The 17,964-nt window shown below is 48.4% G+C and overlaps 1 protein-coding gene across 1 annotated transcript in view; it reads right to left on the bottom strand.

Moving 5' to 3' along the window:
* The window catches only part of eag (ether a go-go), a 60,189-nt gene extending 50,740 nt beyond the window's left edge, over positions 1–9,449 (bottom strand). Inside the window, exons 1-2 of the mRNA XM_069334683.1 lie at positions 9,320–9,449; positions 377–501 (exon numbers count right to left, since the gene is read on the bottom strand). Of these exons, the coding sequence (XP_069190784.1) occupies positions 377–412 (36 nt within the window). The 5' untranslated portion in view covers positions 413–501; positions 9,320–9,449. The remainder of the gene's footprint in view (positions 1–376; positions 502–9,319) is intronic.
* Between the last annotated feature and the right edge of the window lie 8,515 nt (positions 9,450–17,964).

The raw sequence follows: 17,964 nt of genomic DNA, 5'->3' as shown, positions 1-17,964 counted from the left end.
CACGACTATATAGCACTGAGACGGGGTCAGAATAATGATTTGGGATCGGACGGGGGAAAGGAATGGTGCCCAACCACTTGTGGATGGTCCGGGATTGAACGCCGACCTGCATGACGCGAGACCATCACTCTATACCGTCCAGCCACAAGTGATGGGCTGGAAGAAGGTGAAGAAGACACAGCAACAGAGAGGCCTATGGTACTGTAACCACCCCCCCTCCCTTCACCCTACGGTACTGTACTCTTAGAGAGGCCTACGGTACTGTAGCCCCCCCTCCCTTCACCCTACGGTACTGTACCCCCCTCCCTTCACCCTACGGTACTGTACTCTTAGAGAGGCCTACGGTACTGTAACAATGAGGCCTACGTGTACTCACATGGGTGATGTTGGACTGCTTGGCCACGTCCTTCATGACGGGCAGGTGGGAGGAGAACTGCGTCACCAACACCGACCTGCTCCGCGTCACAGAGCGCGCCAACTTGGCGAATTTGCTGAGTCCAGCTTGTAGGCGGAGAGAAAGAAAACTGTGTCAACACTCGCTATCCTGATGATATCACACAGAGCGCACCTCTTACACCATGCACACTACACTGTGTGTGTTTACCTAGTTGTGGTTGCACGGGTTGAGCTCTGGCTCTTTGGGCCCGCCTCTCAACTGTCAATCAATCAGCTGATTATTATTTTTTTCACACACACACACAGACACATATATCCCCAGGAAGCAGCCCGTAGCAGCTGTCTAACTCCCAGGTACCTATTTGCTGCTAGGTGAACAGGGGGCATCAGGGTGAAAGAAACTCTGCCCATTTGTTTCCGCCTCAGCCGGGGATCGAACCCGGGCCATTAGGACTACGAATCCCGAGCGCTGTCCACTCAGCCGTCAGGCCCCTGTGTGTGTGTGTGTGTGTGTGTGTGTGTGTGTGTGTGTGTGTGTGTGTGTGTGTGTGTGTGTGTGTGTGTGTGTGTGTGTGTGTGTGTGTGTTTGTGCAACCCGTTCTCGCAAATTCGTAAAGTCAATATTGACTTATTAACTACGTTCATAGGTGATATACTAAACATAATAGATACCCTTAAAAAGATTCATAGAAAACACCGACCTTACCTAACCTTGTTAGTATCTTAAGATAAGCATCTTATTGCTTCGTAATTACAATTATTACTTAACCTATACCTATTTTAGGTTAGGTAATAATTGTAATTACGAAGGAATAAGATGCTTATCTTAACATACTAAGTAGGTTAGGTAAGGTCGGTGTTTTCTATGAAGCTTTTCAAGGGAAACTATTATGTTAAGTATGTCACCTATGCACATATTTAATAAGTCAATATTGACTTATTAAATTTGCGAGAACGAGTTGGTTTGTGAACTAGGACTAAGATCATTTACTTCATACTAATTATCAACTAAGGGGTAATTTAAGAGGAGGAAAAATTGTCGTCCTCTTTTGGTAAAATAATAACAGTAGAGCAAAGCCAAACAATACAATAGAGGGCCGCCAGTACTAGTGACATTCTTGCTAAGAATGACTAAATGTCTCAGCCAGTGGTCTGCAGGGGAGGTCTGCTGTACGAGAGGATATGGGAGCGAGGAGTGTGTGTGTGTATACTGTGTGGGCGAGGCGTGTGTGTGTGTATATACTGTGTGGGCGAGGCGTGTGTGCATTGTTACGGAGCCCATTCTATTTCTCTCCAAATCCGGCATTAAGGTCATATCAGCTTACCCTGCTGATTCTCTGAGATGAAAGGAGTCGGTTGATATATGTGGCGACCAAATCGGCCACCTGATATGGGAGAAATTTACATTTTTAAGTTTGTAGGTAAAGGGGGAAGTAGGGCCCTTGAGACAAACAAATTGGCGCCCCCTACCTGCAGATCTGCCATTTTGTGGAGGACGCCAGCCAGCTGCGGACTGGCTGGCTTAGGTCACGTGCCATGGGCGACCAATCAGCCTCCGCCGTGGCGTCATCGAGTGCCCCTGGAGGCGCCTGAGGAGGTGGCGTCAGAGTTGATCTGACTGTGAAAGTGAGAAGACGTGCCTCGATCAGCTCTCGAGGACTGGAGGCTCTGGGAGTCTCTCTCAGTGGGTTATAGCTAGCCATCGCAGCTCACCATTGTTACTGGAGACCCTGTGCTTCTGGGAAGCAAGAAGAAACCAAGTTTATGGGACAAAGAATTGCCAAAACTTGAGGAATCGGTCGGCGACGAAGTTGGAGGGCGCCGCCTGATGCTTGAGGGGTCTGGACGGTGTGGCGAGCAGGCTTGCTGTAACCGGGTCACATTCACGTTGGAGGGACGACACCGATCCTAGGGCAAGGAGCAACGCCTTGTGATAGGAACAAGTGTGTGTATACAGTGATTAGCTCAGTGCCCACTGAATGGACAAGGATTGGGATATCTGAAACTCTGGGAGTGGTTCGGAGATGATGCGGAGGCTTCACAACACCTGAGCACTTGCAGCACGGTACTGGATCATAAAGGACTGACTCAAGAACTGTGGGATCCTCACACCATCGAGGGACAGGCGTCGTGAACCAGGAATGTTGAAGGTAGATTAAGTTTTCCTCCCATTACCCCTTGTTGAGTAGGCTAGATGGGCCACATTATATTTATCTATACATGTTTCTGTATAACATTGATACATTAGTATTAGGATATGCTGTAAGGCAGCTTGTGTCCAGGACTGTTGAAGAGGATAATGTGTGTCGATGACGCGGCAGTTGGAGGGACGGTGGCCGACGTTGACGAAGTGGCCCCCCTGCGAGAGCGTGTGAGACCCCCTTTTAAATCTGCCCAGCTGATGGAGTTGCCAGAGGTCGTGAGAGAAGAGTTGCCGACAATCTCCAGATTATATATTCATCATGTCCATTCCTGTATCATCATTATTGTATATGTGATCATGTAGCTTAAGTTAGTAAATATCACATATTTTATCATTGTGTTTAAGTGCGCCTCCATACTGATCTCTATGAACATACATGAGGGATATCAACTTGAGATGATTTCGGGGAGTCCCGAAATCATAGTCCCATAGTCCTATCATCATCAAAGTAATCATCATAGTCCCACCTAGTGAACAGTAAGTTTTCTGTAGAAGTTTCTTAGTGCCTGGAGAGTGGTAAAGTAACACAGACTTTTATGAAAGTGTACTCTAGGCTGGTGGTCCAGTATCAATGCTGTAGGAGTGGCAACACTTTGGTAACAAGCAACATAGTGTATACCCACTGAACTGCACTGCTGGGGTGCAGAGATATCAACCCAGCTGGCGACCTTGTTTAGAGAAACGCAGGTGGGAAAGGAATTCCTGCAACTTTTGTCTGGCAGGCAAGACCCAGGGGAAGTATTGTTAAAGGGTAAGCCTGGGTCTTCCTTCACTCCCCTGTGGGTCTAGGCCGGAATTGCTAATAGCAGTTTCCCCGGGTTGACCAAAGGGCTCCCAGGGTGAATCAGTGGCACCCCTAGTGGTGGGAGCGAAGACCTACAGTGGTGGGTATTACTGGTCCTCTTCTGTGGGACCAAGTGACTCTGGTGAGTCACGTGAATCAGAGAGACTGAGTACTCTGTCTTCTGAGCCCCTAACAGCCCCCTTGCTAGTGGAGCCCCAGCCCCCCCACCCCGTGACAGTATATACTGTGTGGGCGAGGCGTGTGTGTGTATATACCAAGGCATGTGTGTGTATGTATATATACTGTGTGGGGCAAGGAAGCAGGAGTGTAATATACTAGGTATTACACCAGGCATCTACCAGCACTATAACTATACACCCACGACCCTAGCGCATACAAGCACTATACAAAAGGCAGCCCTTGGGTCCAATCAACACCCTTCAGGGGATAACAGAGAGTAATAAAGTATGATTGTTTACAGTATTAAAAAAAAATACACAACATACAACGAACAAATGAGGTGGAGGAGTGGAGGAGGAAGGAGGGGGAGGTCATACAGAGTTAAACATCACCAATAACTGGATATTTAGTCTAAACAAACACTTCCCTACATCAGCAGCGCCCCTTAGAGGACCCTGCACGTCAAATTGCTTCTCTAAAAATGCAACAGCTCCGGCCACAGTGGGACGATGGCTTCCGTCTCATTGACAGTAACAAGAATAAATAATCCGGATAAGGTGGCGAAGGCTGTGGGCAGCAACAATATGGCATCCGAGGTGTTATCTGCGTTGCAGTCATGGCGCTGATGGAGAGAAGTGGTTGCCATTCTGTGCCCCCAAACACAAGGAGTGAGGACTCTCAGAGGGAGGTACAGGCAAAAGGGGAGGGGGGATGCTGGCAGGGGGGGCTTCAAGGGGTGGGGGGTATGGTTAGCGTGGTGGCAGGGGGGGGCTTCAAGAGGGGGGGGGGTATGATTAGCGTGGTGGCAGGGGGGCTATTGAGGAGCTGCAGGCCAAACACACCAACACTCCACAGACACAGTCACAAGACGTACTGTCATGGCCGCCCCCACGCGCGGTTCGCTCCCTCCTCCTCCTCTTCTTCGTCGCTACGCCCGCACACACACCCATACTTACATCGCGGTGGCCCCCCCCCCCTTTTGATGAAGATTAAGCCGCCCAAGAGGTGGCACGGGCATGAATAGCCCCGTAATGGAAGCCCTAGACGCGTGGGGGAGGATATAACCAGGGTGAAGGAGGCTGCCATCATTTCCGCCTCCCGCGCGTCCTACGCCCAGATCTTAATATCATAAAACCTAGGTTGGAGCTATGCACTCAACACACAGAGTGCACAAATGGCAAGTTTGCAACGGTAGAGCGAAGGTCGCTTGGGGAGGAGGGGGGTGGGGGTGGTGGGGGGGAGGAGGGAGGGAGCACAGCGTTGGGGTGACCTTGACCCACAGAGCCCAATCGGTACCTACTTTTGGTCGGCAGCCTTCCCCCAGAGCTCTCGGTGCTGTCCGAAGCTGCAATAACACACACAAGTGATCACCACCTGCCCGCCTCCCACACTGAATACCCCCTCCAGCCGCCACACACCTCTTAAGTACCACTTCCACACCAGGTGGTACCATCAATACCTGGCCAATTACCGCCATTAATAACCAGGTATCAACCATTACTTGGTTAGATAATTACTCACTCTTGTGTCAGCTGTTATACCACACTTGTCAAATACCACCATGCGCATCTTAACTACCACTCTTGGTCAAGTACCAACCAACACCTGTGGCACCTTACCAACCACCCAGGCCAGGTGCCAGTAGCCTTGGTCAAATACCATCATTCTTGGTGAAGTTCTACCACACCTTAAACAGATACCACCATGCATAGTCAGGTAACACAACCATCCCAGGAGTTAACCACACAACCAACCAACCAACCGACCAAGTGTTGTCTCTTGACGTACGTAAGAGACTCGCACTATCTGACCTTGACGTATGTACGAAATGGCCTTGATATTCAAGTAAGTAAGTAATTATCAAAAGAAGGCACCAAGCCGGGAAGGCTATGAAGCCCCATCAAATGTGCGGAATATTCATAGGGCGCTAAATATCACTAGGAATGCTAATACAAGAACAAAAGCACATAAGGCGAACGATATAAAAAATATCCGATTCACGAAGAATTCTATCGAGGGACAAGTGACTGCGAGGGACGGTCGGGAAGCAAAACACATGTACATCCTAGAAGTCAGGACATTCAACAAGGATATGCACGACCGTAAGAGGGACAATGCAGTTTGGACAATAAGGAGCAGTGTGGGAGTCCGCATGAGTGGGTTCACCAGAATTCAGAAGAGACAGAGAAAGAGAGGACGAATGGTTCTACAAGACGGTCCCAGGTGTTTGTCAGCGCATCACCCCAAAGAGTATGCCGACAGTTGAAATCACCTAACAGGAGCACAGGCTCTGGTAATGAGTTCCACAGGTGCTTAAGATCAGGAAGAGAAAGTGGGACATTTGGAGGAAGATAAATGAAACAGACTCACCTACAAAACTATCACTCACAAAGATATGGGCTGCAAAACATTGAATAGGCGACTGAAAAAAGAGCAGGACAAAGGGAATATCAGTACGAATCAAGAGAGCAGTAGAGTTATGGGTCCCAGAAAAAGCTGGAGGGGGGGGGGGAGACAGGAATAACCCCAGAAAGAGGACACAGGAGACAGGGCAGACTGCGAAGGAAGGAGGGAAACACCAGATGGAGAACCAGGAGGAGGACCTTCTGGTTCAGAACATAAAGGAGCAAGGGGAGGTGGTGGTGGGTGTGTCCGGGTCCAAGGCCTGGAAACAGTTGTGAAATTGAGAAAGGAGGGGAGGGCGAAGAGAGGCGGAGCACAACACATGAGCGTAAGACATGCCAGCGAAATACGGGAGACGGCGTACTTGGCATCTCGCCTCAGGAAAAGACAAACGGTCACGGTGTTTCAAATGGAGGATGGCCTCCTCAAATTTGTGGTGCATACACGCGCGGGAGAAGGCAGGATGGGTCTCAAATCAATTGATGCAGTGAGCTTGGGAAGAAGAAAGCACTCTGTCTTAGAGTGACCTGAGTCTCCACACAAGGGACACTGACAGACTGCACTTGTGCATTTGAGGGGACCATGCCCAAATTTGGCATGGTCTGGCACCAGCAAGAATGATAGAAGGCAGAAGGGTCCTACTATCAAAAGTGATTTTCACAACTCGAAGAGGCTGATGACGACGACCACGAGGGGGTCGAGTGAACGTATCAACCTGGAGGACAGCATAGCCTTGGGCTGCAAAGATGTTTAATATCCTCTTGGTAGTCTTTCAAGTCCCGAACAGAAGTTGCCACATGGTGCGGGATGATAATCGTGCCAATACTGGCATTTAACTGGTCATTTTTGGAGATCCTAATAGAAGCCTCCCCAATGCTGGACAACGAGTCTAAGGCGGTCAGCTGCTTCCTGAGAAGGAGCAGCAACGACGTGTGTACCAGTACAGGTGGGGTTAAAAGTAACAAAGGCGTCCACCGAATCAACAAGGTGTCTACGGAGGAAAAATCGTCAGGGCGTGTAGAATCCACATGGTTGAGATTAAAGTAATTAATCCATATAGCGGGACCAAACAAGGCTTGGAACGAAGTAGAACGTCATGTGGGTGCATCTGCAGAGGGAACGGCACCGAGCACCCCCAGTAAGATAGGGGGGGGGGGGTTAAAAGGTGCAGTGGTCACAATTAGAGAAGGAGCTGTTCCAGGTGATGAGATGGTTAACACTGGGAGCTTGGGGCACAACCCCACCACAGAGGTGGGAGGGGAGCTGAGAGTGGTAGTCTGGAGGGTCAATGAAGCAGCTTGGTCTGGGCCCAACATAGTGGGGGATACAGAGCCCGGTCTTCCATCACAGTCTGACTCGGGGGCCTGGTCGCCCACCCACGAGCCTAGGTATGAGAGGTCGGTTCAGTTTCCATACAGCATCAATTCTAATAGTATGGGGCCTGGATCCTAGGGATAACACCTACCAGGGCAGCCAGGGAGGCTGAGCGCTGGCCAGTGCAGGAAGGATGCATCGTCCCCAGCGGTGCTCCCCCTTTTTAACAGGGGGAGTCCTACTGCCTGGTCCATTCTCCCACACTGGTGCAACGACCCCGTTCTCCCTTTCGCCCCAGCCTGGACACCCAATCATCCACTCAGGGCAGCCTCTCACGGGCGGCCCCTCCAGCGGGTGGTCCGTTGACTCACAAGGTTCCTACGTTGGTGCCCTTTTGCACGTACAACACCCAAAGAGGGACTGAAGAGGGGGCAAAGGCAACCCTCACCCGTTCCTAAATATTTTTTTGTAGGTCTAAACACCTGCAATTTTTTTTTTAAGGGAAGAGATTATCTTGAGATGATTTCGGTGCTTAGCGGCCCCGCGGCCCGGTCCTCGACCAGGCCTCCTTTTTGTTACCCCCAGGAAGCAACCCGTAGCAGCAGACTAACTCCCAGGTACCTATTTACTGCTAGGTAACAGGGGCATCAGGGTGAAAGAATGTATGGCCATTTGTTTATGCCATTCGCCTGGGATCGATCCCTGGTCCACAGGACTACGAATCCGTAGCACTGACCACTCAGCCACAGGTCCCTGAGAGAGAGAGAGAGAGAGAGAGAGAGAGAGAGAGAGAGAGAGAGAGAGAGAGAGAGAGAGAGAGAGAGAGAGAGAGAGAGAGAGAGAGACCCCCCCTCCCAGGTAACTGATGCCGGGTTTGCTTCCCAGGGACCGTGAAAGGTTCAGCCATGTTTCCTTGCTCCCGATGCTTCTGTTCACTTAGCAGTAAATTACTAAACGTCACTATGTGAATCAGTCGACTGTTGTGGGTTGCATCTTGGAAAATGTTAATGGACATTAATAAGCTCTACCGGCTCTCGGTCTTCATAGAGATAGAGTACAATTAGCCTCATGTGGCACTCAAACACTAACCAGTACACTACACATGTGGCACTCATATATACACTACACATATGCAAGACAGATGTGGGCTGGGGGGGGTGCTCCATATGTGGGGGTTGAACATACACACACACATTATATATTACACCATAACAATCATTTGTATACCAGTGTATGGCCGCACCAGAGTTCAATCTGAAGGGTGTTAAATGGAAGCAATTCATGGAAGAAAGATATGTAACAGCGGCATCTGACAGCTATCCTTGCTTCAGCAGGGGGATGCAGTTCCTCAGCAGCTGAACAGAGGTGGACTAAAACTCATGCTTATATTGAATTCATCCTCTAAATCTGACTCTCAATTCAAAATTCCATTAGCAAAGCTGCATTGCATCTAAATAAGCTTTCGAAGTAGGTCAACCCCGTGGAGGGACTGGTGGAGGTGGTTCTCCTGTGGTTCAGTGGCTTATGAATGTGATCTTGAACCTCTCTGAGCCTGCGTGTGGGGTCAGGCCCTAGCCGCAGGCTAAAGAGTCCAGCCGCAGGCTAGAGAGTTCAGACGCAGGCCAGAGAGTCCAGCTGCAGGCTAGAGAGTCCAGCCGAAAGCTAGAGAGTCCAGCCACAGGCTAGGGAGTCCAGCCGCAGGCTAGAGTCCAACCGCAGACTAGAGAGTCCAGCCGAAAGCTAGAGAGTCCAGCCGCAGACTAGAGACTCCGGCCGAAGTCTAACCAAATTCTAATAATATTTACCAAACTCACTTGAGCTGCTTTTGGACTTTTGAGTGAAAGATGCCAAACAAATTTTGATCCTTTCAAACCCTACATGGGATCTAATTCACTGTGAAATACATTCTTCTGACCTAAAAATCTACGATTTTTTTGTATTTAGACCGTGGCAATATGCCACAGTCCCCCCCCCCCCTTGCCCCTCGACCACCAGGAGGAGCTGGGGCCCGAGAGCTACAGCCATGTGTGAAGGCTTACCTCTGGAGTCCTCTGCTTCGATGGGCTGCTTGAGCGCTGTGATGTCTCTGAAGGTGCACAGGAACAGCACCACGATGTCCTTCTCGTTCTTGATGGGCGCGATGTGCAGGAGCAGCCATAGTGGGGTACCTGTAAGGCAAGTGGTGGTGGTAGTGGGGGTCAGGGGGTGGTAGAGGGGGTCAGGGGGTGGTAGTGGGGGTCAGGGGGTTGTAGTGGGGGTCAGGGGGTGGTAGTGGGGGTCAGGGGGTGGTAGTGGGGGTCAGGGGGTGGTAGTGGGGGTCAGGGGGTGGTAGTGGGGGTCAGGGGGTGGTAGTGGGGGTCAGGGGGTGGTGGTGGGGGTCAGGGGGTGGTGGTGGGGGTCAGGGGGTGGTGGTGGGGGTCAGGGGGTGGTAGTGGGGGTCAGGGGGTGGTAGTGGGGGTCAGGGGGTGGTAGTGGGGGTAAGGGGGTGGTAGTGGGGGTCAGGGGGTGGTAGTGGGGGTTAGGGGTGGTAGTGGGGGTCAGGGGGTGGTAGTGGGGGTTAGGGGTGGTAGTGGGGGTCAGGGGGTGGTGGTGGGGGTCAGGGGCTGATGGTGGGGGTCAGGGGGTGGTGGTGGGGGTCAGGGGGTGGTAGTGGGGGTCAGGGGGTGGTAGTGGGGGTCAGGGGGTGGTAGTGGGGGTCAGGGGGTGGTAGTGGGGGTCAGGGGGTAGTAGTGGGGGTTAGGGGTAGTAGTGGGGGTTAGGGGTGGTAGTGGGGGTCAGGGGGTGGTAGTGGGGGTCAGGGGGTAGTAGTGGGGGTTAGGGGTAGTAGTGGGGGTTAGGGGTAGTAGTGGGGGTTAGGGGTGGTAGTGGGGGTCAGGGGGTAGTAGTGGGGGTTAGGGGTGGTAGTGGGGGTCAGGGTGGTGGTAGAGTCAGGGGGTGGTGGTGGGCGTAGCCTGCTGATGCTATTATGCTGCTGACTGTGATGTGAATACAGTGGTAAACTGGTTCTCTCTGTTGGTGTTAGTGGTGAGTGTGGCTAGCGTCAGTGGTGAGTGTGGCCAGCGTCAGTGGTGAGTGTGGCCAGCGTCAGTGGTGAGTGTGGCCAGCGTCAGTGGTGAGTGTGGCCAGCGTCAGTGGTGAGTGTGGTGGCCAGCGTCAGTGGTGAGTGTGGCCAGCGTCAGTGGTGAGTGTGGTGGCCAGCGTCAGTGGTGAGTGTGGTGGCCAGCGTCAGTGGTGAGTGTGGTGGCCAGCGTCAGTGGTGAGTGTGGTGGCCAGCGTCAGTGGTGAGTGTGGCCAGCGTCAGTGGTGAGTGTGGCCAGCGTCAGTGGTGAGTGTGGCCAGCGTCAGTGGTGAGTGTGGCCAGCGTCAGTGGTGAGTGTGGTGGCCAGCGTCAGTGGTGAGTGTGGTGGCCAGCGTCAGTGGTGAGTGTGGTGGCCAGCGTCAGTGGTGAGTGTGGCCAGCGTCAGTGGTGAGTGTGGCCAGCGTCAGTGGTGAGTGTGGCCAGCGTCAGTGGTGAGTGTGGTGGCCAGCGTCAGTGGTGAGTGTGGTGGCCAGCGTCAGTGGTGAGTGTGGCCAGCGTCAGTGGTGAGTGTGGCCAGCGTCAGTGGTGAGTGTGGCCAGCGTCAGTGGTGAGTGTGGCCAGCGTCAGTGGTGAGTGTGGCCAGCGTCAGTGGTGAGTGTGGTGGCCAGCGTCAGTGGTGAGTGTGGTGGCCAGCGTCAGTGGTGAGTGTGGTGGCCAGCGTCAGTGGTGAGTGTGGCCAGCGTCAGTGGTGAGTGTGGTGGCCAGCGTCAGTGGTGACACAAAGCAGTGCCATGCTGTGTCAGGGCTACTCTACAGTGCCAGGCCTGCACCTCACGGCACAGTTGCACAGCAACTGTTGTGCAATGGTAAGCTTCAAGGAGCCCAAGAACTCCTCTCCATCACAACTCAAGTGACATATTTTATAAAGAACTTTTTTATAATTTTAAAAATAAAAAATCGAATAAGTTAAAAAAAAAGTTAAAATATAAATATATATATATAAATATATATATATATATATATATATATATGTCGTACCTAGTAGCCAGAACTCACTTCTCAGCCTACTATGCAAGGCCCGATTTGCCTAATAAGCCAAGTTTTCATGAATTAATGTTTTTTCGTCTACCTAACCTACCTAACCTAACCTAACCTAGCTTTTTTTGGCTACCTAACCTAACCTTACCTATATATATAGGTTAGGTTAGGTTAGGTAGGGTTGGTTAGGTTCGGTCATATATCTACGTTAATTTTAACTCCAATAAAAAAAAATTGACCTCATACATAGTGAAAAGGGTAGCTTTATCATTTCATAAGAAAAAAATTATAGTAAATATATTAATTCAGGAAAACTTGGCTTATTAGGCAAATCGGGCCTTGAATAGTAGGCTGAGAAGTGAGTTCTGGCTATTAGGTACGACATATATATATATATATATATATATATATATATATATATATGCCTATACTTGCTTAAACCACAAGATTAACAATCTTTGGACAACACCCACCAGTGGGCCTCGAACCCAGAAAGCACAACTACCTTCCAGTAGCTGCCATATTAAGTTCTACCACATTAACAGTGGCTTGATGAAAAACGTATAGTAACCCCTCACTAGTCTGGTGCCCTTGGGAAGTGGGGATATTTGAGGTGTATATATACCTCGAAATCTCTACTTCTTTTAAGGGTCTGAGTGGTGTAGTAGGTTAAGGCGTACTAGTTATGGCAGCTACTGGAAGGTAGTTGTGCTTTCTGGGTTCGAGGCCCACTGGTGGGTGTTGTCCAAAGATTGTATATATATATATATATATATATATATATATATATATATATATATATATATATATATATATATATATATATATATATAATAGATTTCAAGGAAGAGAACAGAATGTGGAACAAAAACGGTGTGTGAATTGTTTGAGTTTTTTCCCCCCTCCCTAACGAGGTGATTAGTGCTTCTAAACTAGTCAGGTGACCAGGGGTAAATATTCCCATTTATTGTATTTAAACAGAGTATATTATTTTTATTTGGTCTCCACAGCGAAACAAGGGCCAGATTCACGAAGCTGTTACGCAAGCACTTACGAACCTGGGGCCAGATTCACGACGCACTTACGCAAGCACTTATGAACTTGGGGCCAGATTCACGAAGCAGTTACGCAAGCACTTACGACCCTGGGGCCAGATTCACGACGCATTTACGCAAGCACTTACGAACCTGGGGCCAGATTCACGAAGCATTTACGCATGCACTTACGAACCTGGGGCCAGATTCACGAAGCAGTTACGCAAGCACTTACGAACCTGGGGCCAGATTCACGAAGCAGTTACGCAAGCACTTACGATCCTGGGGCCAGATTCACGAAGCAGTTACGCAAGCACTTACGAACCAGGGGCCAGATTCACGAAGCAGTTACGCAAGCACTAACGAACCTGGGGCCAGATTCACGAAGCAGTTACGCAAGCACTTACGAACCTATACATCTTTTCTCAATCTTTGGCGGCTTTGTTTACAATTATTAAACAGTTAATGAGCTCCGAAGCACCAGGAGACTGTTTATAACAATAACAACAGTTGATTGGCAAGTTTTCATGCTTGTAAACTGTTTAATAAATGTAACCAAAGCCGTCAAAGATTGAGGAAAGATGGACACGTTCGTAAGTGCTTGCCCTGCTTCGTGAATCTGACCCCAGGTTCGTAAGTGCTTGCGTAACTGCTTCGTGAATCTGACCCCAGGTTCGTAAGTGCTTGCGTAACTGCTTCGTGAATCTGACCCCAGGTTCGTAAGTGCTTGCGTAACTGCTTCGTGAATCTGACCCCAGGTTCGTAAGTGCTTGCGTAACTGCTTCGTGAATCTGGCTCCAGGTTCGTAAGTGCTTGCGTAACTGCTTCGTGAATCTGGCTCCTGCAGTGGCCAGGCTTCCGGTGCTTGTGAATTATGTGGACATTTTGAGACGGATTCGATTGAAGGGAAATTGGATTTTTTTTTCCATTTACAATGTAACTGTTTGCGATACGTTTTGCAAATATATATGTTGCAGGTATTGATCTATTTTAGTGTGCTGATATATATATATATATATATATATATATATATATATATATATATATATATATATATATATATATATATATATATATATATATATATATATATAGCATACATACACAGGGACACCTACATAAACACACATTGATACACACAAGCGTAAAAATACACATACGAATGCGTGCACATGTATGCACGCTATTAGACATACTAATAGCGTGCACACACACACACACACACACACACACACACACACACACACACACACACACACACACACACACACACACATTCAAATCATATTAATGTAGCATAATAAACCACATTTGAAAGAGGTGAAAATATTGTTAAAATGTTTTCAACCCAACTGCATATGATATATATATATATATATATATATATATATATATATATATATATATATATATATATATATATATATATATATATATATATATATATTTATATAATAATAAATGATAAGAAAGAAAAATCTGCACATAGTTATTACTGTAAATTAATAACAAATTACTTAATACATAAATAAAATACATCAGAAAATTAACAAAACAATCTTATCAAATAAAAATATATAACTTGTTGAAATACATATTTCCTCAGTGAGTGAATGTGTGTGTGTGTGTGTGTGTGTGTCTGTGTGTGAGTGTGCGTGTCTGTGTGTGAGTGTGCGTGTGTGTGTGTGAGTGTGCGTGTGTGTGTGTGAGTGTGCGTGTGTGTGTGTGTGTGTGCGTGTCTGTGTGTGAGTGTGCGTGTCTGTGTGTGTGTGTGCGTGTGTGTGTGTGTGTGTGCGTGTCTGTGTGCGAGTGTGCGTGTCTGTGTGTGTGTGTGCGTGTGTGTGTGTGTGTGTGCGTGTCTGTGTGTGAGTGTGCGTGTCTGTGTGTGTGTGTGCGTGTCTGTGTGTGTGTGTGCGTGTCTGTGTGTGAGTGTGCGTGTCTGTGTGTGAGTGTGCGTGTCTGTGTGTGAGAGCATGTGTATGTTCTTGTGTATGTATCTGTTTATGTGTGTATTTCTGCCTGCAGAATCGAGCTATTAGCTCTTGGACCCCGCCTCTCTAATTGATAAATTTTCCCCTATTATAATTAATAATTGGAGTTATTTATAAGTTAATAATTATGTCTACTACATATACTTATCAAACACACACACACACACATCCAAGAAGCAGCCCGTAGCAACTGTCTAACTCCTAGGTACCTATTTACTGTTAGGTGAACAGGGGATTCAGGGTGAAAGAAACTCTGCCCATTTGTTTCTACCTCGGCCGGGATTCGAACTCGGAACGTTAGGACTACGACCCCCCGAGCGCTATTCACTCAGCTGCGAGGTCCCTGTGTATGTGTACTCACCTAGTTGTGCTTGCGGGGTTGAGCTTTGGCTCTTTGGTCCCGCCTCTCAACTGTCAATCAACTGGTGTACAGATTCCTGAGCCTACTGGGCTCTATCATATCTACACTTGAAACTGTGTATGGAGTCAGCCTCCACCACATCACTGCCTAATGCATTCCACCTGTTAACTACTCTGACACTGAAAAAGTTCCTTCTAACTTCCCTGTGGCTCATGTGGGTACTCAGTTTCCACTTGTGTCCCCTTGTTCGCGTACCACCAGTGTTGAATAGTTTATCCTTGTTTACCCTGTTAATTCCTCTGAGAATTTTGTAGGTAGTGACCATGTCTCCCCTTACTCTTCTGTCTTCATTTCACACATTTCATGCATTTCACACAGCCTTTCAAGAGAAGTGTGGGAGAGGCCTGGTGGCTGTCACACTGCACTAAGGGCACCTTCAGAGGACCACCACCTCACTCTTGAATACCTGTTTCAGACTATATTGTTTTTAATAAATACCTGATTAAGGATTCATGCCTTTCCGGAGTGTCTGTCGAGTTTCCTCCGAGTTTAAACACAAGCAAAACTTAAACCTCCTGTTTAATGTCTTCCAAGAGCATTTCCACACCAACCTCTACACTTGAAACATCAGTTGGTGTTCCTGTGCTTGCAGGAGTGACTCTATTATCTACTCCACTCCTGAACGCGGCCATCACTTCCCATATATAGCGGCTTGTGCCCCTGTAACATTATGGCAGCGTCCCTCCTGGCTGTCATATCTTATCGACAAGATCCCTACCGTCTTCAAGTTCTCAGATGTCTAAACCATCTCCGTACGCAGGCTTTTGACTTATAACTACACTCACCAGTACAGCATCAATGAGACGTGACCAACAGCCCCGCATTATATGGGAGAGGATGTCGATGAAGCTCGTATTGGGCATGGGCCTCTCCCTGTACATGGGAGGCGTCCATGTTTTGTATTGCTTGAAGGATGGAAGGTGGAGGGAAGGGCCATACTGGCTACCAAAGAACACAGAGGAAAAATGGAAAGAGAGAGAGAGAGAGAGAGAGAGAGAGAGAGAGAGAGAGAGAGAGAGAGAGAGAGAGAGAGAGAGAGAGAGAGAGAGAGAGAGAGAGAGAGGAAGGAGGTGAGAGTGTAGGGCAGGAGAGTATCGAGCGAGAGATGTCACCATGGCAACAACAAACGACACGGGGACGCACCTGTAATTACCAGAACCAAAGAACCTAACATTTCCAACCCTGTGTGGAAGACACCTGTTGGCTGGTGGCACCTCACCGCCAACACCTGTGGCACTGAGCAAGACGTTAAACTAGTGCCACCCTGATGCCTGGCACTCTGGATAACTGGTGGCACTGGTGTCACAGACTGATCTGACAGGTGTTGTCTCTTCTGTTGTCCTTGAGAGTGCCATGTCGGCTGTAAGGTTGTTATTACTACTTTCTGAAGTAGTGACCCATGCAGCGAGGTAATAAATCAATCTTGATGATGCAACAGTAAGCAGCTGTGACGTGGTGGTGGCAGTGAACGCAGACTGGTGTCGTCACAGCAGTCTTTGCAGTGCCACAGTCACTGTAACGTAAGCTAAGTGTCAGAAGCAAGTGCTAAGCCAGTATGACTATATACCTCTTAGAAGGTATATAAGGACCACGCCCTGGGATGGGGGCGGAGGGAAGGAATGTTGCCCAACCACTCTGACCGTCTTACAAGAAGCGAAGCCGTCGCCGTGGTGAACAGATGGTTCTTGGTGCTTCACAGCGCCGCATCTTGACTAAAAAAATGTTTTTCCTTGCGACACGTTCCGTCTGGAATATGCAGACGGTGATCAGCGTCTTCCCGCGATATTGAGACGTTGTCTGTCTGTCTTCAGGTGAGGTAAGGTTGGCAGTAGGCTCCAGCTCCTCAGCCCCGGACTTTACTCATTGTTTCACTTGTGAAGTACAGCATTAATACTTAGGAATTATATGGTGTTAACTTGTATATTGAGCTGTTCTCAATCACTTCGTTTGTTAGTGTATTGTAGTTATTGTTCTCTCTCTCTCTCTCTCTCTCTCTCTCTCTCTCTCTCTCTCTCTCTCTCTCTCTCTCTCTCTCTCTCTCTCTCTCTCTCTGACTCACTTGGGTGTTCAGAGTCCTTGTGTGTGACTCCCGTTGTCAAGTACTCCACCTGTCCCCACTAGTGTGTGTGCCCCTTGTGTTAAATAATGTCTATCTACCCCTATCACTTCCTTTGAGAATCTTGTATGCGGTGATCATATCCCCCCTAACTCTTCTGTCTTCCACCGAAGTGAGGTTTAATTCGTGAGGTTTAATGTGTACCAAATGCATTATAACAATAAATAATAAGCTGTATGAATGACCTTACAATAATCCACGAGAGGTCAGATCTCCTTATAACTCGACGAGTCATAACTCCTCACAACTCCTAACTACTTCAGGGGTCAAAGTTACACCGAGTTACTCTTTACCGACATGCAGGAGAGTCACCAGGAGACCCTGATCATACACGTCTGGAACACGTCTCACCCCAGTACTTAAATCATTCCCATCAAGTACAGAATATTCTGGGGGTATGGTAAGGTTTATCATGCGTGACCTAACTCCAATAGAATGAACATTCCAGCTGGGCGCTATAAGAATAATAAGAATAAAATCATACTTATTTTACTACCAAAAAAAGTTCGGTACACTATTTTAAGTGGAAATTGAGTAGGGGAAAGTGGGCAGGTTAGGAGGAGGAGGAGGAGAGTCTTGAAGGTTGAGCAGCGAGCGCTTGATCCTGGCTCGCCCCTACCTATTCCAGGCTAGGGGGGCTCAAGGGGAGGCTAGGGGCTCAAGGGAAGGCTAGGGGCTCAAGGGAAGGCTAGGGGGCTCAAGGGGAAGGGATAGACTCATCCTAGGACACATGTGTAAGTGTGGACTTGACACAATGGACACACACACACACACACACACACACACACACACACACACACACACACACACACACACACACACACACACACACACACACACACACACACACACATACACACACACACACACACACACACACACACACACACACACACACACACACACACACATACACACACACACACACACACACACACACACACACACACACACACACACACACACACACACACACACACACACACACACAGTTTTATATCTCCAAACATCATTCTGCATTAAATAAAATTTCATATATTTTTTGTAACTACTTACTAGTAATTA

This window comes from Procambarus clarkii, chromosome 31 (assembly GCF_040958095.1).
Source record: "Procambarus clarkii isolate CNS0578487 chromosome 31, FALCON_Pclarkii_2.0, whole genome shotgun sequence".
Taxonomy (NCBI): domain Eukaryota; kingdom Metazoa; phylum Arthropoda; class Malacostraca; order Decapoda; family Cambaridae; genus Procambarus; species Procambarus clarkii.
The sequence above is the reverse complement of the archived record's forward strand: the minus strand, read 5'-3'. Positions and strand labels throughout refer to the sequence as shown.